We start from the raw sequence: 24,132 nt of genomic DNA on the forward strand, positions 1-24,132 counted from the left end.
TATCCTCTTCAGTGTTTCAAATTCTTCATGCAGCTGCAAATGCTTTCTTTGAAGGCCAAAGGTGGGGGGACCTGAAAGGGGAATTTGGAGCCGAAAAAGGATTAAGCACCTCTATCAGTTCCTCTCTCCCAGTGGCTGTTGGACATTTTTAATGGCTGTGGTGATATTCTAGGAAAACTGATTGATGATATGATGATGATAATATATATCATTGCTTTACTTCAGAGTTTGGTGCATTTTTTCAGGTTTTCTTCCTCTGTGTATCCTATAATTTGGTGGGTCATTTTTAGGTCCATATTTGCAAAGTATCACAGGTTATCTCTAGAAAGCTGTAGGTGAGAATATACCCCTGTTTAAAGTGGATTTCTGGATGTATTTAATGAAGTCTGTATCTGAAGCAGTTGCAATTGAAAGCATTATTAGGTTAGAATGCTCAAAGACACATGTCACAGCAGAATCTAACTGGTATGTATGTGCCATTGAAACAAAGTTACACACTGAGCTTTTTTTTTTCTTTGCAAAACTAATTTGAGTTCTTTATTGTAAGGAACTCTATTCTAGACAGGATAGAGTAGAGACAGGATTCTAGTCTAGTCTAAGTAGCTAGGATGGATAAAGATGCAGAAAGCATGTCCTACCTGAGAGCCAGTTTTGTGTAGTGGTTAAGTGTGCGGACTCTTATCTGGGAGAACCAGGTTTGATTCCCCACTCCTCCACTTACAGCTGCTGGAATGGCCTTGGGTTAAGCCGCTCTGAATCTCTGATTTAGAGAGAAGGGCGGGGTATCAATATACAGTCATCTTCTTCATGCTGCCAAGATTTAGAATAAAAAATGTGTTAGCCAGAAAGAAGGGAGATTCCCTGAGAGTAGCAATATACACATCAAAGGGATAGCATCAGCAGTTAGAGAGGAAGGCTGCTGAGGGTCCTGACCTCTCTATCCCTCTGACACTCTGTAGTCACCCTTTGAAGTCTGAGGCTAAGAGTCAAAGTCCTTCACTTCCAACAGTAATACTGTCTCTGTAAGTGCTGCTGGTATGTGACTATATCAATCCTGCTGCAGAGAGGATGGTTGTTTTAAGACAGACTTCTAAAAATGCTATCCAGTTTTCATAGAGCGCAAGTAGTGCTCTTAACAAACCTGGTCTGTTGTATAACAAGAGGAAAGCTATTTTTCCATCTTGCTATTCTTCCAGGTCAGAGTACCAAAGGAGACACTGCCAGACTCCCCATATTACCAAAAGGATTTGGTTAAGTTGATCTATCACATGTCATGCCTGGAGTCAGACTGTATGCAATACAGATAAGAGAGACTATACACTGCTTGCAACCTAGGAGATTTCTCTCTATGTAACCATTCTGTTTGCTTACCTTTCAAAAGAAATATGGACTGTGCGAAAATTAGGTCCTTGTTCTTTTTAAAAAATATTGTCCTGTGTGAATCTCCTTGAGGCTTGACCTTCTCTTGCTCACTGGATAGTTTCTGTTTCCCTGTTTAATTATCTCAGTAAAAGAGGATCCAGCTACAGTTTTCTAAAAGTAATTACATTTTATTGGATTTTGCACAGTTGGTTTTCCCCCTAAACAATCTGACCTCAACTCTGAAGAGAGAGAGTACCTCTGAAAAACTTTCCCTCTCTGGTGTAGTTTTTTACAGTGAATTCTGCTGCTGCAGATCTGCTGTTTTCTTTCCTCTAGGATTGGATTGAGAATACTGTGGTGAAGGACTTTGAAGCAGATTTTGTGACAGAATTTCCTCCTTCGAGTGGCAAGTATGTAAAAAGCCACTGTTTTTCGTAAAAGCAATTACATTTGTTGTTATAAAGTTGATTGTGAGTGTTTTGCTCCTCTGCAGTGTTTCTCTCCTCCCAGTGAAGGCGCTATATAGCTTGGAAGATGAAGAGACTGAGGGAATGATTGTTATTAACCTGTTGCCTCTGCTGTCTCAGAGCTATCGCAGCATGGATGAAACAGTGGACCTAAGTAAGGAGAAAAGGTCAGTAGTGCTTTATTATGGGAAGAATAAGGAATGTGCTAAGTCATGATTCCTTAGGCCTCGTGCTCTTAACAAAATGTTGTTGTAATTGCCATGTAGATCTAAGCTTTTGTTTTTCAAAAACATTAAGTTTCTATCAATGTAGTTGTGAAGAAAACATGGCAGATCTGCTTAGCGCTTAGGAACAAGGTTGGGAGGGGGGTGGGAAATAGGTCCCAGCCTCTGTCCCTTGCAGCTGCTGTTTGCAATCATTATCCTTCTGGTTCTTTACATGCATTTCTTTCTTTTAAAAAAATATTTCAGAGGAAAAATAGATTGCACCACAATACAATGTTAAATCACATTTCTCCTTTTGAAACAGGTCACCCTCAACCAAAAAAAACCTAGAAATAAAGAATTCTTACAATTTTCCAGCTGCTTTTAAAAATCTTGTTAAGATAATTAAATCAAAAGAGTTTCCAGCTCAACATTAGGAAGAACTTCCTGACCGTTAGAGCGATTCCTCAGTGGAACAGGCTTCCTCAGGAGGTGGTAGGCTCTCCTTCCTTGGAGGTTTTTAAACAGAGGCTAGATGGCCATCTGACAGTAATGAAGATCCTGTGAATTTAGGGGGAAGTGTTTGTGAGTTTCTTGCATTGTGCAGGGGGTTGGACTAGATGACCCTAGAGGTCCCTTCCAATTCTGTGATTCTATAACAGTTACACAGTTAACACTCAGTCTGGATCCAAGATTTTATAGTGAGTTTTTTTACTAGTTCCAGTTTCTCGCTATTACCAGCTATAATCATGTCAAAAATTATCCTTATATGGACTTATGGACTGTATGCATTAACAGTCCTAATTTCTAGTCCTTGACGGAAGCTAGGGACAGTAACAATTTCGTGAAAGCACAAAAAGTGCACTCTTTAATTTGCCATACTTGCATTATCTCTCTGATTTGTAAAACTTGGGTTGTTTTGTTGGAAAAATCAAAGTTTGTAGCACAGAATTCTGTGCCCCAATTTTATTCTTTCTGTGTGCACATAAGGTTCCCCTCCCTCTCCCCACTTCTTCCACAGGTTAGTGTCACCAGTTTGCCTGGCACCATTCTTCCGGCTGCTGAGACTCTGTGTCTCAGAGATGAACAGTGGAAACCTGGAAGAAATCGACGCCTTGTTGGGTAAAAAAAAATGGAAACTGGGCTTTTCTGTATCTAATTTCCACCTCCATGGTTTGCTGCAAGGAGTGAGGCCTGTTAGTAGGGTTGAAGTAGAGCACAGTGGTTTTCTTTACCTAATCTATGGGATCTTGTACTATCCAGCTTGTTGTAAAGACTCAAATGCACTCTTCAGTAATCAATAGGCCTCATATCTTCTAGGAAAGCTGAGCTTAGTACTCGCCCCCAACCCCCCCCCCATCTAGTTATTTTATGCAAATACTATAGTTGATTTAGATATTAGATACTGACAGGGTGGAGAATCTCATGTTGATTTCAAGTGGAGGCTTAAAAAACCCCTTTTTACCATATTGTGTTACAGGATGTCCTTTATATCTGACTGATTTGCCAGAAGTAGAGAAGTTAGACTCCTTATCAAATCAAGAGCGTGAACTCCTCTGTTCACTCTTATTTTATACACTTAATTGGTTCCGTGAGGTAAGCAATCCTACTATGGTCTCTTGGAATTTCCCTTAATACTACTGTTTTGAGAAATGGTTTTAACCTCTCCGTTTCTAGCTAATAACTTGAGATATATCTAGCTGTGGTATGGGAAGGCCTTTCTGAAATAAAGCATAATGGGAAGCTTTCCCAAATAATAATATGCATTTCTAATGTGGCGAATATCAGGGTAGAATCACATGTGCTACTGACACAAAGATTTTTCTCAGTGTTTGCGGGGGAAGCATATTTTAATCACACGTTCTTGCCTGCACAAGTAGCTTTTTGAGCATGCATACTAAGTAATATATGAAGGATCCCTCAGTTTCTCACTTTTTAAAATTGTTTCTTTTTTTTATACTGGTGGCAGCATCACTTTTGAAAATATTTGAATCCTGTGTTCCAACATCCTGGCACAATTCTGAGATATAGTTCTTCCTGAGGACATATCCAGGGTTTCTCTTCTTAAATTATTGAAGTGGTATGTCTAACCAGGCACTGCTTCCATACTGTCATTCTCCTCTTGGCTTTTGAAAGGGTTATGCCCCCCCACCTCCATGTATGGCAGAGGTTTAGGCAGTTCTCCCTTTATGTACCTCAGTTGATGACTTCTGTATGTGAGACCAATGTAGGTAAATGGAAATGAATAGCTAAGATGAATAAGGAGAAAGCTGTTCAAGATGGAGAAAGGAGAACCTTTGGCTGTGTTTTCTACCGGCAAAGCCAATGTCACTGTCTTTTCAGACTTTGCTCAGTTCAAAATTTGCCCTTGTTTAAAAATGCGTTGTTGGCTAGAATCATAGCATAGAAGTACAGGAACATGTCTGCAAATCCTGTCTCCTAGGAACCTGCAGGTTTGAGGATGCATATGAGTTTTTCAAAACTCTTGTCTTCTAATGCTGCATAGGACTGTGTGGTCTATGAGGCTTTGATGTATGAAGGTGTCACATTCATCATTTGTTTTATCAGTGATTTCAAAAGGAAAATCTCCATTTCCTCATCTACACATTAGAAATGCCATTTTGTTTCTCAAGGTTGTGAATGCTTTCTGCCAACAAGAAGATCCTGAGATGAAAGGAAGAGTTTTGGCTCGGCTGCAGAATATTACGGAGTTACAGTGTCTGTTAGAAAAATACTTAGCGGGTAAGCATGCACAAATTACAGGTTTAAAAGTGGTTGGGGAAGATCAAATCTAGTATCTTCAAGTAGATTCTAGGAGAGAGAATCTCACTTTTTCAGACAGGTACTCCTAATATTTCCTAGCAGTTTTCCCTCTTATTATCTGGCAGTAAACTTTCAATTAGCATTATAGCTGGGTTAGTTCATTTTTATATTTAGTTATTTGATACTTGGTCTTGGGAACTAGGCCTAGAAATAGCAACTCAAGGAAATCAATAAAATAGCATAGTTTTAAAATATTAAATGATAGTTCAATTTAAAGTTATGCTATGCCAGTGTGACCCCAGCAACACCCACTTAAAAGGTATTTCAGTCCATAGTGATTCAATCCATAGTAATCCTTCGATTAATCTGCAGTTGGATTGTAAATAAGATGTCTTGCTATGCATGATACAACACAGTGCCGCACACCTCTCAAATTATTATGGTCAGCTTTTCCTCCTGTACTTTGTCTATACTTGTTGGTAGCCAACAAGTAAAAAATCCTATACCGAAATATATTAAGTTTTTCTAAGTAGAGTCTGCATGCAAGTTTTGCCTGTAATACCTGGAAGACTAGGCGCCTTTGTGAAGACTCAAAGCTCTAAGTGGAAAAATATAGGAGTAAGTAAGTATGAAGCATTTGTCAGAAGTGTGTTCTTTAGCTGCCATTCTAGTCGTCTTGAGCAGATACACGTTATATTTCTGCTTGGAAAGTACACATCAGATTAGCCTGTTCTGTTATACATGTATACATCATAACAGATGATGACCCTGCACATCTCCAAAATGCTGCAAGTTTTTATTTTGGGCAGCTGCTGTTGGCTCTCTATCTGTACATGTGTAATGGTTACATGTTACAATTGTGCACTATTAACATGCTGATTCCCATATGGAAGTACCTTCTGTATAAGAACTCTGCAGTATGTGAAACAATCAACTCACTTAATTCTCTTTTGGCTTTTCAGCAAACCCTGGCTATGTTCCTCCTGCTGCTAATTTTGATTCTGAAACCTTGGATGGAGTGCCTGTTATCAGTACTGTTGTTCCCACCAAAAAGAACAGCAAAGGTAATGCATCTGTATAGGGCTTATTGAGTAGGAAAAGCCCAGCAGGAACTCATTTGCATATTAGGCCACACCCCCATTTCTAACTGTGTTCCTATGCGTTCCTGCTCAAAAAAATCCCTGCATCTGTATAAGGTTGTCTTTACACTTAAGGTGGTATGAATGCATCGAAGCTAAGTGCGATTGGTGGTCTAAAGCTATGACACGTTATTGTAATCTGCAATAGCTTTTTCAGCAACTGAACCTGGGAATTTTTGCCTGTGGCTCCTCTCTAAAAAACAAAACAAAAACTTAGTTATAAATATCATTGCCTTTGAAAATTGTTTTATCTTTCTGCTTTTTAATGATTCTGTTTCTATGGTGCTGAAAGAAGAAGCTTCTTTATCTCTTGTCTGCCATTTATATCTGTATATTTTTATCATGTTCCTTTGCTCTGAAGTTCCTCTTCATCTTCCTCTCAATTTGTCAAGAGTTCTTCCAAAATGGGAACAGGCGTTTTCCAAAAGGGACTGATATTACTTTTCACATTTGTATCTTGGAGGAAAGGGCAGTAACTCTTTATCTTTTCAACTGTGATTGATTGGGCCTGCTCCAGTCCTGTTCTAGGAGTGCAAAAAAAAAATTTCAGAATTAATCGGATTCAGAAATATACGGGGCCAAAAAATTCAGAATACTGTATATTTCCGAATACGGGTACTCGGAATAGCCGCATATATGGTAGATGCGCAGCTATTTCCGTATATACGGTCCCATTATACCCTATGGCCATTGAAATCAATGGCAAAATAGGGTACATTGGAAGCCGCCTGGAGGGGAGGGGGTTTGTGGGAGAGCCCCCAAATTTGCAGGGGACTTTCCCCTACAAAACCCCCAAGTCCCAAAAAGATTAGGCCAGGGGGCCCCATTCCAGGGGCACCCAAAGAGGGTGCCCCTATCCCACCATTATACCCTAGGGGCCATTGAAATCAATGGCAACATAGGGCATAATTAGAGGCTACTGGGGGGTAAGGGGTTTGAGGGAGAGCCCCCAAAACTGCAGGGAACCCGCAGGGGACTCTCCCCTACAAAACCCCCAAGTCCCAAAAAGATTGGGCCAGGGGGTCCAATTCCTGGGGCACCCAAAGCCAAACCTAACTTCACACCACAGAATCTCTACAGGACCCAAATGCACTACATCCATCTATCTACTCTATGAACCCTGCTGGCCTGGAACCAATATAAACCCAGTTGCCAATATCACTGCCACACAAAACACAATCTGCTCAAGGTCTGCTCTACAGACCTGGCTGCTGCAAACCCAGATGCCAGCTCTCCAGCCCTGCCCCAAACAACACGGGGAAAGCTGGCCAAGCACAACAAGCATGCTGGTTCTGGGTCTCTCACCCAGGTACCAGCTTCCCTGCCACAGAACACACAATTTACAAATGCCAGCTCTCTAGCCCTGCTCCAAAGAACACAACTCTCAAACAAGAAAAGCGGTGGACAGATCTAAACAACAACAGATCCAAACATATCACTGAGAAAAGGCCAACAAACTCAACTGTTAAAAAAGTGACCTTTTTAACAATGAAAATTAGGCCAAACAGACCACCCCCCCCAAGAACCAGAATAAGAAGAGAAAAGGAACAACAGCAGCACAACACAGCAGCATCAAACACAGAATCCTTTTAAAACAGCACAATAAATCAAACACAGAATCCTTTTAAAGCAGTAAAAAACTTGACTTTTAGCAATACAGGAACTTTACCAACCCCTCCCCCACAAAAAAACCCTTCACCCTAACCCCAAGAAATCCAAGCCACCCAAATCAGGAAAAGTAAAAGGACACTGCATTTTTAAAACTCCTTTCACTAAAGTAAGATATGGGCAAATTGGCAACCCCCCACCCCCTAACCCCAAATAAGCTGCCCAGTACCCACCCACCCAAATCTGGATAAGTAAAGGGACTCTGAATCTTAAAAAGTCCTTTTACTAACTAAAATAAAAACAAGAACCCCAAGACTGTCTTACCTTAGACGTCTTCTCTTCTCCAGGCAGGTCAGGCAAGGCTGAGAGAGAGCAGCAGCAGCTGAGGCCAAGGGCCAACGCAGCACAATCTCTCACACCAACACAGCAGCAATGGAATGGAGTCCAGCCAGGCAGACTCCTTAAAAAGGTTCTCTGGCCCTACACAGAGCAGTTTCAAAAAATACCACTGCTCCGTGATTGGCCAGAGAACACTGTTTACTTGGATACCCAGGTAAACAAAAGAACAACAATGTTGCTGATGGCTGGGGGATTAGCCCAGCCAATAAGCTACACAACAGCCCTACAAAGCATGCATTTGCAATACATTTTGCAAATGCATGCTTTGGATTGGCTGCTGGGGCTCCACTCCCCCTCCCTCCCTGATCCCAGGGAGGCTATGGGAGAGGCGGAAAAAAGGCTTCCAAAGGCGGGAAAGGAGGCAAGCAGCTCCCCTGAGGCTGCAGAGGCTCCTTTTCCATGGAGTTCCATATACTTCCGAATATCTATTCGGAAGTATATGGGGAGCCATATACGGCTCCCATATAATGGCTTCAAAATGGATTTGGAAGTATACAGCACCGTATACTTCTGAATCAGGGGTGATTTGGGGGTTTCTTTGATTCGGCCGAACTGAATGCACACCCCTACCCTGTTCCACCCTGCCTTCCAAGGTTTCCCAACACCTGGAGAGGCTTTTCTTTCTCTCTTGGGTAACCACCTTTGTAAGGAATTGCCCTCTGGGAGGGTCAGGACTCCCAGCTTCCCTTCCAAGTTCTGAAGCCTTGCCTCTGTGTCTCCCTCTGCTCAGCATCTGGTAACCACACGGAACATTTACTGCCTTGTGTGCCCCTGGAGGAATAGCCACTTGCCAACTGATTGCCTTTCCCCTGTGCTGCTTTTAAAATAGCATGTCCAAGACAGTGGAGGTCAATGTGCAGGGCTGACGCCAGGGGTTCTGCTGCCTGTGGCCCCACCCCTCTAGACGTGGGAGGGCAAGAGTGCACACATGCCCCACCCCACTGAAAGGGAAGGAAGGCTCCAAAGAGCACAGGCATACCCCATCCCACAGCTTTCACCTTCGGGAAGGTGAAAGCAGCGGCACAGCACGTGCTCTCAGAGTGAGCACACACTCGGGCGGCACCCAGCACCCCAGTAGGCCAGGTGGCGCCCTAGGCAGCTGCCTACCTGGCACACATTCGGGCGGCACCCAACACCCCAGTAGGCCAGGTGTCGCCCTAGGCAGCTGCCTACCTGGCCTATTCCTACATGCCGACCTTCTCTATGTGGTACAGAAAACTACCACCAACATCAAAAGTTATAAAGTAGTTATTTAAAAGAAAATGTTCACAGGTATACTTTTAGCACAGCACCAGACTGAGCAAGAGATTCAAAAGAAATGGGTAAAATGCAATTCCTCTGTGTCTCTCTGTATACATGCCCTATCAGATGTTAAAATATTGACAGGTTCCTTAATTTAGGAAACTACAGATCTCTTCAGAGTTAGCATTACCTTGAATTTCCTTCAGCTGTCCAGGTCACCACATAGCTAATAGCCACCTCCTCCAGACCTGAGTTAAGAGTTCTATCACACCTAAACATAGTAATGGGGAATAACTCCACTTTAGCTCATACTGGTAATAATCTAATATGCTGGACCAGATTTTAAAATAGCCAAATTAACCCAGCTGAATTTACATTCCCCTATTGTGAAGAAGGCACAAAATGTTCAAGTTTGAAATTCCAAATAGCATTTGCATAATCCTTTATGGAGACTTCATAATCAAGTGTGTGTGTCCTCATTCTAGTAAGCTGCTTTGCTGTTTGCATGCAAGCAACTAATTAGCATAGCCTCTCTTGTTTTCTTTTTCAGGAAGGAAAAGGAAAAAACCTGACAGCAGCAAAAACAGCTCTACCGACAATTCACAGTGGGATGAAAACACAGAGTCAAATCAGCCTGAAGCTGAAACCAGTCAGCCAGAAAAGGTTCTAGATATCCCTTTTTTGGGGGTGGGGGGGGGAAATAACTTAAGAAAACGAATCAAAAAGAGAAGTCTGGGGTGCTGCTTATTTTATTAGCACACTTGTACCCCGCATTTCCTCATGGTTTAAGGTGGCTTACAACAATAGTTAACAAACACTTCCAGTTAGAGCCAGAATAAAATAGCAAAACCCAGATCTCCCCTCACCCATGCCTACCATTTAAACCCGCCCCCTCCCCCCAAAAAAGCCCTGGCAAACAAGCAAGCTTTGCAGCACTAGCAACTAGCCCCCATGAACAAACACTAGCAACTAGCCCCCATGAACAAACCTCTTCAAGACTGAGGCCGGGAAGGCCAGGCTCTGGTCAAAGTCAGGTGGGCTGCCCTAACTCTTGGGTCAGACATCAAATGGCTGCATGAAGACCATAGTTGGATCACTGGAAGCTGTTGGAAGAGACAGACTCTTTGTTTGCATATCTTTGTAGAAATATGGGCTGCTCCCTGATTATTGTTATTTATTTCTAAAAATCTAGCAGACTGGAAGTAAATGCTTAAAGCACAGAATATATTTAAAATTACGTAGTGCAAGCAAGCTAAGGGAGAAGTCAATGCATAATGAAGTTCGGCAGGCAGGAGTAAATAAATATTTCAGATTCCTAGGAGTCACCATCATGTTGCTAGGCATCTAGGATTTTTTTTCATTCCTTAATTGGTGTACCTTCGGCTTCATTATTTTTCTTTTATTCAGTTATCTGGATGTGCAGTATATATAATAGGCATCTTCCTGAAGAAAATTTGGAGTGCCACATTCAGTGAGTCCACTTTTTGTGCAGTTTTGTAGAACAGCTTAGGATGCTACTGGATGAAACGCTGCCAGTGGAATGTGTAGACACCTCAGTATCTGACCAGCAGCACCCCTATAATATTAGAAGGGGGATTTAAAGAAGTTGTATCTATCTACAACCCGTTCATTTCCCTTGTGAAAATTTCCATGTAACATGTTGTCAAGAAGCAAACTGAGCCAAAGCCAAACTTCTATATTTCATTGGTTGTTCTTACAATCTGTTATACAGAATTGTGAAAAATAAACCATCCATAGCTGTTTGTTCACTAATGGTTTCTTTTTTTAGGACTCCAAAGAGAGTGAATCAGGGGCCCCTTTGGTACAACTGCAGAATTATAGTGCATATTTTCGTGAATTAGACTTTGAAGTTTTTACCATCCTTCACAATGAGTTGCTGACCAAGTCTGTTCTGGACACAGAGATGCATACAAAGGCAAGCACATTTAAAGAATTTTGTAAAGAAAATGGAGGATGGAAATTCTCACCTGGAAGACCTAAGCTTTTTTTCAAACTTTGTGTGTGTTTTGGATGGGGAGGGGGGTTCATTAATGCAAAATGAAAGAAAATCCCATAGCTGGATTAACAATACAGGGGCAAACAATGAGAGGAAACCAGTATTCTGTTCCCTAATGTAATAAGAAGCTGAATTAGCAACAACACCATTATGGATGTACTTGTAACCCAGGGAAGACAGACATCAGCTTTACAGAAGTCCAAAGTGGCAACTGGGGCAAGTATGGTTGCTAAAGAAATTCCATTTGTCAGTATGAATTTGGCGAAATTACTTGGAAAGAAGAATATAATCTAGTGTCAGCTCCTAAACCATCACTGATGCTTGGCATTTCCATTTGGCTTATTGTGGTGTTCATCCTTTAAAACGCAGACCCGTGAGGTGGTACAGATAGGGCCCGCAGAGATCCTGTTCCTTCTTGAAGATCTGTGCCATAAACTGGAACGAGTACTGATACCAACATCTGCAAAGAGAGCCCCTTTTTTAAAGGTATGTGCAAGAAGAGAAAGAGGAGCATTATCCCTCAGTTTGGAGAGGTACTGAAGAAGAATTTGTTTAGGTAAAGATAAGACTATACCAATACAAAGGAACAGTGCAGACTTTCTACCCCCAGTTTAAGGTATTTTGTCATCCCAAACATGGTACAGGTTTGCTCTCCACACCCTTGCTATTGCTTTCTTAGCTCACATGGACACTGAAAATGACCTACAATTTCCTGTGATAACTCTGGTTTATTTTAAATTTCTTTAAATATACAATATTTATTAATTTATTCCAAGGGATCATAACTTCATGGTAGAATATGCTAAATGCATGTTAGATTACTTTTCTTTTTTACATGCAACAAGAAACTTTGTGGTACTTAACAGACTAAGAGGTTGATTATAGCATAAATAATTGCTGGAATAGGATTGGACAGTAGATTTAACTGCTTTGACCAAGGCTTAGATTGATACTATTAGAGCTGCTGTGAATGGTTACTGTGCTTATCATGTACTTAAGTCGTACACTGAAATGTCATACTGTATTTCTTGTATTTCCTAACATTTTTACTACTTTTTATAATTTTTCTTTTATATATCATTTGTGTGGTGATCTACAGACTGAGGATTCACTTCATCTGTCTAATAAAGTAGGCTCTAGCCATGAAAGTTCAAGCTACAATAAATGTGTTAAACTTCAAGTTGCTCAAAATTCCTGTTTGGTTTGCCACAACAAACTAGCATGGCTATGCCTCTGGAGTTAAGGACTTAATTTGTGCCAGTTCCTTTCTAGGGGTTAGCCCAGGAGTTTGTTTTCAGCTCTCACGGTGAGTGCTGTAAGAAATGGTAATTCTGAGCTGCAAAAAGTGCCTTTCCCTCACTACTAATGCAGTTCCCTGCCTCCCCACACACTTATTAATTGAAGAGCAGGTTGCATTTGGGCAGGGACTTAGGATGATTTTCAGATATTAAAGGATGAGTCCGTAGCCCGTTTCCTCTAGGGAAGGAGACAACTCCATTTCTGATTTTTTTTTCTCTCCATCCTATTTGCCAACTTCCAGCTACTTAAAAAAATGTTTTCTGTGTTAAGTACCAAATTAGTCAAAACAGCAGTTTTATTGTAAAATGTTGATCTTTAAAAACTCTTTCTCTGTAATTTATATTTCCTGCTAATTGTTACCGTTGTACTCTGCCCTGAGCCCACTTGCGGGATAGGGTGGAATAGAGATTAACAAATAATTTATAGTATCTGTAGAAGTTTTTTTTTTTTTAAAGCTGTTTTCTTTGCTCAGATTCCTGCTGTTTATTTGTGCAGTGAATTTAGAGAGTGCAAGCAGTGCTAAATTTATGGCAATGGGAAAGTACAATATGACTGCTAGTGAAGAAGAATCTCTTGCACTTTTCCTGTGGTGCATCCAATTTTGTTTTATCTCCCTGCTTTTGTTTGTGGGTCAGTTATCTTGGAGGAAATATCTGAAATTAATCTGAGAACTCTTGGTGACTTCCAAATTGCTTGAACATCCAGACTTCTGCAAAAATGAGAGTTTTCTTATTTCTAACATTTTGCTGGCTTCAGACTATATTTGAGGCATGACATAATTATAAATAAAATCAGATTAAAGTAAGTGAGATTTGAACAATGAAGTTCCATTTCATATTCTTTTAATGTTGGATTCTTGCATCTTTATCAAAGACCATCTCAAGATATGACAGTGTGTGCTGTACAGCTGTTGAAGCTGCTGTGTAACCACATGGAAAATGTTACAACTTTTGCTAATTTGGGGTGGGTAGGCTTTGTATTGGATCGTGATTCTGGAAGTGTAATTTTTGTTTCTTCGTTTTATACACTGGTGAATTTGGGTTTCTGGACATTGTATTCCAAGTACATTATGTTTGGTGTTAAGAAAGTAACTAAAATGACCTCATGAAAGTGTGTGTATGCATAAAATTTCCTTGAAAAAGTGACAGGAATATCCAAGATCAATCATCTCAATAAGGGCAACACTGAGTAGCGTGTTGAATTCCCATCATGTTCTGCTCACATATTCTCTTCAAGCAAGGCTGTGTCAATAACAGTAACATGTCTCAGTTTGAGCCAGATTTAATCTATATCCAGTCTATATCTTAAGTTCTTTTATGTTTGCTGACCATAGAAAAGCCATGTATTTATGCAAAGATGCAACTACTTTATGAAGAAACCCAAGAACCATTCAGCATTTTGGGTAAAATCCTTGACTCTCCCACAGGGAAAAGGAAGCAGGAATGTTGGATTCTCACATCTTTATCAAAGATCATCTCAAGATGTAATGAAGTGTGCTGTACAACTGTTGAAGCCGCTGTGTAACCACATGGAAAATATGCACAACTTCTTCCAGGTCTGAAGATAAAATTATATAGAATACATCAACATGCAATGTAGGGTTTACAAATGGTTAGGTTTTGCTTTCGTCGTGAGTTTTCTGGAAACTAATTGGGCCAGCATCTTGCAAATCTGTGTGCTGTATTAAATCATACTAAACCAGTAAGGAACGCAGATGGAATGAACTAAACAGGTTTTTTTGAGACAGTCTTCAGTGGATGAATAAATTATCTTAGACAGTAAATGCTTAAAGCATTGCATGAAGCAACACATGACAAAACGTGGACAGTGAAGACAAAAAGCACATGGTTACACATCAATAAATTTAGTTTTATCCCTACAGCATTCTGCCCTCCTAATCAACTTTGCCCCTTCTATAAAGGCTTAGTCTGCTACTTTGCAAATCAAGTTCATAGCTACCTCTCTGGAGGCTGATCCAAATCACAATGCCGGTGGAATCAGGAAAACAGGGAAATGAATAAAGACAGGAAGGAAGGAGGAATGGATCATAGAGAAACCTGTCCTAACTTTGTACCTTTTCCCATAGAGAAGCACCTCACTTCAGTTTTTTCCCCACATTGCTATTTTACTCCATTTAACCCCAACTGTCTCTCTGTATTCCCATAAACATTTTCCTATGCATCACTTGGCTTGGGTTTATTATGGCTGTGCCGCAGCCTTGCTGCCATTTTCATCTGTGTTACTAGCCAGGTTCCCAGATATGGTTCTAGGCTGCGTTCAAAGCCTAGAGACTGTCCTTTTCTACTGAAAAGGGCCTATTTTGTTCATTGTGGCCAGTTTGGGCTCTGCCAGGTGAACACATGGAATTTTTGTTTGCTTAATGCCTTTTCCTTCAATTAAGGTGCTGCTTGCAGAGAATCATGGTGTGGTCGATTCACCTGGAGTAAACATTCAGGAACACCAGCTTATGTCCTCCTGTTATCAGCGATTACTGCAAGTCTTTCATCTCCTCTTTGCATGGTGAGTGTGTGAAATAGCAAGTACAAGAGTGTAGGTGTGTATCAACACTCTGATTACAAGGTTTTTCTTCTGGACATGTTACCCCAAATGCTATTTGTTGCCTAAAAGGGGCTGTCTCCTGTTTTGTTGGGGGGAATTAGCAAGGAGACAGAGCTTGCGAGGAGAGTAATCTAGTGAGACTCTCCTACCAGTGTTTATGGGGATTTTTCCCTTTAAGAGAACTCTCAAAATAACTGGTTAAAATTGGAAATAGAAATGGGTTTTATTAGAAAGAAAACAAAGGTACTAACATACAAGAGGTTATATGAAAACAAGGTCAATGACAAATAAACAGAGTAGTGGGAGCAGCCATGGGTTGACAGCTGCTGGTGCAGAAGAGGCAAGGTCTAAGACAAGAGCAAGATGTCCAGCATCTTGTGTGTGCAGCTTGGATCCAGGAAAGCATACAGACTGAGCTGTGGTCAGCCCAGTTATACCAAAAATTGTGGCCTGAGGTGGGGTGACATGATTGCCTTGAAATAATGCCTTAATGTTTCTCCCATGACAATGGACAAAGAAATGGGAGATGTTTGAGAGGATTTCTTAATGTAAAACAAAGTCTTAGTTGAAACTCTGATTGCTTCCTTTGGTATTAATGGTTGTCCAATTAACTAATCAAAAGCAAAAAAAAAAAACCTGCTCGAGGACCCTTCTTTTGTGTGGGATGGGAAATCTATGTTAGGAGATGCTATTATGAGGGAAAGGTGGGTAGAGGGAAGGTGATGTAAAACTGATAGAATTAAGTATCAGGTAGATAGCGTTAGTTCAGGGATAGGGCAAGTCTATTGTTCCAGCTTATGCATACCTTAAGGCAGGGGTGTCAAACTCATTTGTTATGAGGGCCACGTCTGACATAAATGAGACCTTGTCGGGCCAAATCATGTCGGGCTGGGCCATATGTGTACCTATTTACAATTAGGTACCAGAGACATAAACTTTATAAAGGACACAGACAAACGCAATTAAAGACTTTTTAAAAAATAAAATAAAACATGGTTAAAACATTAACAACTCATTAGTCTTAAAAGGTGTGGCTGCATGGTCAGACCAGGATTTTACACCTTATCGGGTCCTGCCTAGGCGTGTATGTGAGGCCTGGCACCCATTTTGTGTACACTTAGTTCAAACTGCCTGGCATATGGATCCTGGGGTCATATTAATTGGAAGGTGCTTGCTCCCGAACAACCCCTCAGCAAAGAGAGAGGGTCCAATTGCTTACAGACGGGGCTCACATCCAGCAGACCACCCCAGTAAGAAACATCTGCGATCAGTCTTAGCCAGGAAGTTATTGAGATGAAGGTCCCCAAAATTTCTGATGAGCTTTGGCAACGGTCTTGGACTAAAAATAGATAAAGTTGGCAGAACACCATTCTGTCTTTCTCTCACTTATTAGATATGGTAGTGAAGGCTGATCTGATGTCTTTTCTTTTCTCAGGGGTGGATTTTCTCAACATGGAAATCATAGCTTGCTGAAAACAGGCCTCCAAGTCCTTGCACACAGACTCAAGCCAAGGGAGAAGGAGCTTCCTCTTGAGGAACTGCTCAGGTAAAAGGATGCTTATAGTTACAACATGTGGTTGTTTTAAAATAGTACTTTGAACAGCCCAACAGGATCCTGGGTTTACATCCTGGTCTGGTGGACCCTGGCTAACCATAGTTACTGCAGTGGCCTTCACTCAGTCACATTAACCATGTTTAGTTTAATCAAACCATGGTTTCACATGCTATCCACAGAATTAAGTACTGGACAAGAAAAACTGAGAATTAGGAATATATGTCTGATACTGGTGAACCTGTATTTATTTGTTATTTCACTGAGACTCAAGACAGATCACATTATATAAGTCACTATAATCACTATAAGAGACATCTGATAAACAATGTAATGCAGAAATCCAAAACAAGGCAAAAGCATCAAGAATGACATATTAAACAGTGCAAAAATAGTATTTCTTAGGTAGAAACATAACGCAGTAAGAGCATGATAAAAACAGCAACAGATATTACATATTAGTAGTCTAGTCTCATTCCCTCTATCAGAACCTCTCCCTGAATCATTCTGTTGTAATGCATCCAAAATTCCTTTATAAAAATGCCATTCTGGTTAGTTTTGTTTTACATAGTTTACAGAAAGCTAAAAGTGTGGCCTGACTACCTCAAGCAAGCTATTCTATAGGGTGGAGGTTACTATGGAGAGTGTACATGCACAGGCAATTGTTGATCCCACCCATTTGCAGGGTGGGCACCTGTAGAAAGCCCTGTTTATATGAGAGAAGTTGTCATGGCAGGGCATAGGAGAAGATATGGGGGCCCAAGTCCATTAAGGGCTTTGTATGTGATCACCAGTACCTTGAATTGAGCCTGGTAACTAATAGTCACCCATTAAAGAATGGGAGTAATATTGATGTACTTCCTTGTTCCTGATAATAACAGCTGCAGCATTTTATACTAACTAGAGATTTTCAAGGGTAACCTATACAGACTGCATTATAGAAGTCTAGTCTTTATATTACCATGGCATGGATTCAGGTGGCCAGATCACTGAAGTCAAGGTCACTGAAGTCAGATCACTGAAGTCAAGCTTGGAAGAAAGCAGTCTCTGTGCATTAGCTTGCTTCTCCAGTAATAATGCTGTGTCTCGGTACATAAGCTCTAAACTCTTGACCAAATCTGAAACGGTCAGCTGAACCCTATCAAAAATGGAAAGTATGATGTCCTTCAAGACCTCAGTCTGCCCAACCAGCATTACCTCTATCTTGTCATGGTTTAATTTCAATTTGTTCACTGTCAGTCATTTAAACACAGCAATCAGGCAGTGGCTCAGGACTTCTACCACTTCCTCTGGAGATTTGGATAGAGAGAGATAGAGCTGGGTGTTGTAAGCATGCTGATGGTATTGAATTCCAAAACTACAAATGATTTCTCCTAAGGATTTTATGTAGAGATTGAATAGCTTGTGGGATTAGACTGCACCCTGTGGAACACCACAAGGCAAATCCCACACTGATGATAGCTAGTTTCCAGTGGGCAACGCTTTGAGTCTGGTCCATAAGGAATTATTTAAATTAATTCAAAGTACATCCCTGATACCTTCTGCTTCCAAACATTTCAACAAAATAGCATTGTCTACTGCAGGGCTGGCCAATGGTAGCTCTGCAGATGTTTTTGCCTACAACTCCCATCAGCCCCAGCCATCAGCCATGCTGGTTGGGGTTGATGGGAGTTGTAGGCAAAAAACATCTGGAGAGCTGTTGGCCACTCCTGGTCTACTGTATCAAAGGCAGCAGATAAATCCAGTAGGAGCAACATGGAGGTTTAGCCATTGTCTGCATTCAAACTGAGATTATCAACTAAATCTGCAAGCACCATCTCTGTCTCATAGCCTGGCATGAAACTGTTTCAACACTCTTTGTTCTTTTATCTTTTCTACAGACAGAGTTTTCAGTATTTGCAGAATTTCCAGCACAGCATCCCCAATATTTATTGTGCACTAAGCCTCACTCAGCTTCTGCTTGTCATTGCTGAAAAATCTGCGACCAACCTGAAAAATGATAAAATAGGTAAAATGTACAGCATTTCTTCTAATCTATATTGTAGTACAGAAATTCTTAAAAGACTTGTACTTAAGCCATTAGTCAACATAATGAAGGAGCCAAGCTTTAAAATATCAGAACATTGTAGTTGTCATAATGGCAGGTAGTGAAAGCAGTAACCATGCAGTAGGGAAGACAAACTGGTAAAGTCTGCTCAGGAGCTACTTTCATGGTGTGTGGATTTATACTAGGCAAGGTATCTTTTTATTAGATTATGCTTGTGATTAGTTGATATCTACAAATCACTGACTTTCATGAGCTCTTGTCTTAACACCTCAGTGCAAATGTATTGGAAGCTTGGCTGCCTCTGCTGATGCATCTTGATCATTCTTCAGCCAGAAAAAACAATAGCAGAGGACCTTGGCTTTTTTGAGATGATAAATTAGTGATATTAGTGTTTTTCAGAGTTTAGGAGTGGGGGTTTCTCATATTCCCTTATACCTTAGTGCAAGATTCAAGTTTTATCAAACTGTGGGTTATAATCCCACTGAAATTAGTAAAAGATGGTTATGGGATTGTGAACCTTAGACTGCAAATTGCAGCTTAGGTGATACAGGTAGGGGGTGTTGTGTAGCTCATTTGAGAGAGTCGTTACACACAACCAAATTGTGATCATATGAATCTTCACTATGACAATCAAGACTGGTACCAACTTGATACCATCTTCTCTGTAGTCCTGAGTCAGTCTTACTGATATTGGATACTGTTAATTTGGTATATTTCCTTGCTATGTTTGGCCTTTAAGTCACTGGGTTTTCCCCTTTTTATCATGCCTAAGTAACCTAGTCAAGAAGGAGAAAAATTTCACACTTACAGAGTATACACAATTATTGTCTCCATTTTGACTTGAATAACAAAAGCTATGGCAAATGCTGGTGACAGAAGTGTGACCTTGAAGTTAATATATATGCTGTTCTGCACTTTATTTTCTTCTGTCCAGGTGTTAATGTATTTCAGGTCAAGAAGCAGATTTCTGAGAAGTGGTATTTGTTTCCATAGAACCCTGAGAGAAAAGGAATCTGGGGGAGATAGCCATCAATCATCATAGGAATAGTGCAGACACAACATTATCTCTAACTTAACTGTAGTTAAGCAATCCTGAGAGCCAGGCTAAAGGCTTGTGAGGTCCCTCTGTTTACCGCCCCCCCCCCGGTTAAATCCTAACTACGGTTAATCTTTATGCTGGCAGTGACATTAACTACAGTTAGAAGTAACTCAGGATCTGAAACCAGCTTCAAACTGTGGTCTCAGTTCCTGGAATAAATAGGAACTCTGGTTAGCTCTTGCGGTGACATCACTGCCTATGTGTGATTTAAGTTTAGTGGTGGAAATTCATACTTCATAAGGGTCAGAACAGGGGAGAGAGCAGTCCTGGGGCCTACGTCTATAAAATATGGTTGAGCATTCTGTTGGAAGCTTTACATTTACACTGAACTATAGCTTGCTAAACAGCTATTCTAATGCTTATGCTGCCTAATTAACGTGCAAGAAACATAAAGATATTAAACCAAGGTTGCATTGCATGTGGCCCATGTACTCCTGATACTGAAGGCAAATCAGACTGAACAGTTGTGTGCCCTATGAAATTAATCTCTCTTATTTTCTTTCCTGCTTGTTCTTTGACAGCTTCCATCACTAAACAATTTCTCTGCCAATCTTGGGTAGAGCCCACTGGAATTCGTCAGAAGGGCAAGCAGTTTAATGATGCTCTTCACACTTTGTTCTGGTAAGGCTGGTGCCATATGCTGTTTTTGTCTTCATTTCCACAAAACAGCTGCTATATATCCATTAATCCATGTCATTTGAAAGTATTCCTATTGCCGACCACCCTTCATCCCAACCTGACAATACAGGAAATCTGAAAACTGCCTTGTGTACATGAGGTGCTATCAGTTTCGGATGGTCTTGTCCTTCTCCTGAAGGAGCAGGTTTATAGCTTGGGGGTGTATAGTAATTCATTGTCTAATGATGGAGGTCCAGGTTTTGTGATGCCTTTTAACCAGCTTTGATAGCTATACCAGCTGAAGCTTTAAGAGTGAAGATTTGACATGTATTGTATTCTGATCACATCCATGTTAGATTCCTGCAGCGCACTGTACATGGGATTGTCCTTGAAATCTGATTGGAAGTTTCAGCTAGGGCAAAATGAAGTAGTAAGATTGCTGACCAGTACATGTTATAGGGTACACATCTTACAGGCTTTGAAACACTGCCATGGCTACATATTTGCTTCTGGACAGAAATGAAAGCGATGGTTATTTCCTTAACTGAGCTCCTAAAATATATACGGTATGTTGTATTCTACAATAGTTCAATCAAGTTCTTGCACTCTGTGGATTATTCTGCTAGCCACTTTTCTCACCTTTCATCTTCAGCCATATGGGAGATGTGGGAGAGCAACTATGTATTTATCCCTGCACTGCCAGAGAGGGAGAAGCATTTAATAGAGTAACAATTTCTAATGAAACTGAGATTGTAATGGAACTATATGCTGCAGAATTAATGATGCCACTGAGATGAGTAGGAAAGCTTCTCTTTTCTGTTGCTGTTCCAGTGTATTAAGCCAAGTGCAGGCCCGTAGCTATGTGGGGGGCCAGGCCATTCTATTAACCCCCCCTTCCCAATGTAGGGCCCCTCTGTTATTTCTCAGTGGTCACACCTCTCGTGCTGGTAGCCTCTCAGATGCGGAGTGGGAAGGGCACTTCGTAGTGGAGGGGGGGGCAAACTGCAGCCTGGAACTACTTACCTCCCCCAAGGAGCCATCGATCTTGGGCCGGCTCCGGAACACCCAAAGCAATCTGCAGCCCCCCTTCCCCCCATCCAGCTGTGTCACACAGCTGGGCCTAGCAGGGCCTTCTATTGGCTGCCACCACTCTGGTAAGGGTCTGTATGGAAGGGCCCAGAGCACTCAACCATCCTTGTTTTCCTTTAATAAATTCCTCCTAATTGTGACCAAGGAGACGTGAGGACCCAAGGAGTATAACAACAACAGTTTATTTACAGTGCTCAAATAATAAGTAGGTAAAACAGTGAAATATATCTACAGTAAAGGTTGGTGAAAATAAACAAAAGCCCTGACGTGTTTAACTATACAGTCCCTACTCTAATAACCAACACTCACCACTAGCCTTGGGTGAGGGACCTTTCCGCTGCTGCAAGCTCTCCAGGCTACAGCCTGCCTGCAGCTCAGCCTTCCAAGAAAAGAACACACCCTGCCTGGGCTTGGCCCTTTTATGTTCTCCTTCCAGGCCCCACCCCTCTTTGGGCCAGTTTCCCTCCAAAACCTTGCCACCCAATCAGAGGGACAGGAGGGATCCTGGGAAACATAGGCTTTTCCCAGTAACTCCTAGGCAGGCTTCCCTGGGCCCAGGACCATGATAGGCTGTCTTCGCCTTCCCAGCCCCAAGGGCAGGAGGACCCTGGCGCAGCTTGGTGGGGCACAGGGCAGGGTAGAGAAGGAAGCCTGCTCTGCATGACAGCCTGGTCAGCACTCCTACAACAACAACAACAACAACAAATTTTATTTGTATCCCGCCCTCCCCGCCGGAGCAGGCTCAGGGCGGCTAACAACATAGTTCAGGGTTAAATTATACAAATGAATAAAATTACATTAAACATTATAAGCATTTAATTAAAATCTGGTTAAGTTTTAAAATTAAATTGATTAATTTTTAAAAGTGCTAATGCTATGTTTACTTTTTCTGATGGCGGTTTCTTTCGCAATTTCCATTTTCATCAGCGAAAGCCAGTCTGAAGAGGAAGGTCTTGCAGGCCCTGCGGAACTGTTCTAGGTCCCGCAGGGCCCGCATTTCCTCTGGAAGTTGGTTCCATAGGCTCGGGGCTATAGAGGAGAAGGCCCGGTTACGGGTGCTTTGCAACTTCACCTCTCTCGGTCCAGGGATAGTCAGCAAGTTTTTCCCGGCTGACCTCAGTGCTCTGTGGGGTTCATATGGGGAGAGACGGTCCCTAAGGTAGACAGGTCCTCAACCATATAGGGCTTTAAAGGTAATGATCAGCACTTTGTAACGAACCCGGTATGTAACTGGCAGCCAGTGCAGTTCGCGCAGCCCAGGCTGTATGTGCTCCCATTTAGGGAGTCCCAGCAACAGTCTAGCCGCTGCGTTCTGCACCAGCTGCAGCTTCCGGGTTTGGTACAGAGGCAGCCCCATGTAGAGGGCATTACAGTAATCCAGCCTCGAGGTGACCGTTGCATGAAGCACCATTGCCAGATCTTGGCGCTCTAGGAAGGGAGCCAACTGCTTTGCCCGCCTTAGATGGAAAAAGGCTGACTTGGCCTTTTGCCCACTGACACTCCTCAGCCGGCCCTTTCCCGCAGCTGCCTCCTGGAGCAAGAGGCCTGCTTGGCCTGTCCCCCCCCCCCAGCCCTCCCTTCCTTTGTCCATTGCTCACCCACCCTCCCAGTGCCCCTCTCCTGCTGGCCCAGGCACCTATGGTTGGCCGCTCCTGGGAAGCCGTTTGGCCGCTGCTGCCTCTGACTCCAGCCTCCCTGCCCCCATGTGGGGGAGCAGCTGCCCTTCGCCAGGCTAGCCCCCCAACACCGGCTGGAGCCCAGAGTGCTCAGTTTTGCCATCTTTGGCAGCGAGTGGGAGAGCAGGAGAGCGGCAGATAGAGAGGGGGGACAGCAGGAGAGAGGGGGACAGTGAGAAAGCGACAGCGAGACAGAAAGCAGGAGATTGACAGCAACGAGGGAAAATGAGACAGCAACAGCCAGAGATAGAGTGCAAGAGAGAGCTGGGGCTGGGCGGGCTGGCCACTGGAGGGAAGAAGCACCCAAGTCCCACAGCCCCCCCCCCCCCCCGCACCAACATTTTTAGCTTCCAACCCCTCCCCCCAAAATTTTCTGACTACGGGCCTGGCCAAGTGTAGTGCAGACTGAAACCTTAAAAAGGACTGTTACCATACAGAACACTGTGTAATTTTCATAAACAACTTTTCCTCACAGTATCTATCTGGAGCACACAGACAATGTATTGAAAGCTATAGAAGACATTTCCAGCATTGGGATTCCAGAGCTGATTCATTCTTCTAAAGATAACTACTCATCTACTTACCCTACTTTGACCAGGTAAAGACATCAGTGCAGCTAATTTAGGCTAGATTCAGATTTTCCATTTCCTTTCCCCCAAATCAAGATATATATAGAAAAAAATTGTATGCCATTATCTTCAGAATATTTTGTGGGGATAGAGGAAAGGCTGTGGAGTTGGAAAATGAGATGACTTGGAAGAGGAGCAGAGAGCTCTTCAGAGCAATAAAAATATGACTACAGGCTATTAATGCAAGGCTGTTTATTGATGTCTGTTTACATTACCTTCTTATATTCAATACTTTCTCTGCATTCATGAGAACTGCAGGCTTGGCTCTTTTCAGCTTTCATTTGCCAAAAAATAAAAATGTTTTAGGAAGCCCATTTTCTTCTGCTATCAGATGTTGTGTGGAATGTGTACAATATGGAATACA

The 24,132-nt window shown here is 42.0% G+C and overlaps 1 protein-coding gene across 1 annotated transcript in view; it reads left to right on the forward strand.

Moving 5' to 3' along the window:
- The window catches only part of FANCD2 (FA complementation group D2), a 69,353-nt gene that overhangs the window by 36,044 nt on the left and 9,177 nt on the right, over positions 1 to 24,132 (forward strand). Inside the window, exons 21-35 of the mRNA XM_060240080.1 lie at positions 1,699 to 1,772; positions 1,856 to 1,996; positions 3,054 to 3,154; positions 3,513 to 3,628; positions 4,666 to 4,774; positions 5,758 to 5,859; positions 9,734 to 9,846; positions 10,973 to 11,119; positions 11,570 to 11,686; positions 13,926 to 14,054; positions 14,901 to 15,019; positions 16,494 to 16,604; positions 18,491 to 18,618; positions 20,278 to 20,377; positions 23,615 to 23,737. Coding sequence (XP_060096063.1) covers positions 1,699 to 1,772; positions 1,856 to 1,996; positions 3,054 to 3,154; positions 3,513 to 3,628; positions 4,666 to 4,774; positions 5,758 to 5,859; positions 9,734 to 9,846; positions 10,973 to 11,119; positions 11,570 to 11,686; positions 13,926 to 14,054; positions 14,901 to 15,019; positions 16,494 to 16,604; positions 18,491 to 18,618; positions 20,278 to 20,377; positions 23,615 to 23,737 — 1,730 coding nt within the window. The remainder of the gene's footprint in view (positions 1 to 1,698; positions 1,773 to 1,855; positions 1,997 to 3,053; positions 3,155 to 3,512; positions 3,629 to 4,665; positions 4,775 to 5,757; positions 5,860 to 9,733; positions 9,847 to 10,972; positions 11,120 to 11,569; positions 11,687 to 13,925; positions 14,055 to 14,900; positions 15,020 to 16,493; positions 16,605 to 18,490; positions 18,619 to 20,277; positions 20,378 to 23,614; positions 23,738 to 24,132) is intronic.

This window comes from Heteronotia binoei, chromosome 5 (genome assembly GCF_032191835.1).
Source record: "Heteronotia binoei isolate CCM8104 ecotype False Entrance Well chromosome 5, APGP_CSIRO_Hbin_v1, whole genome shotgun sequence".
NCBI lineage: Eukaryota > Metazoa > Chordata > Lepidosauria > Squamata > Gekkonidae > Heteronotia > Heteronotia binoei.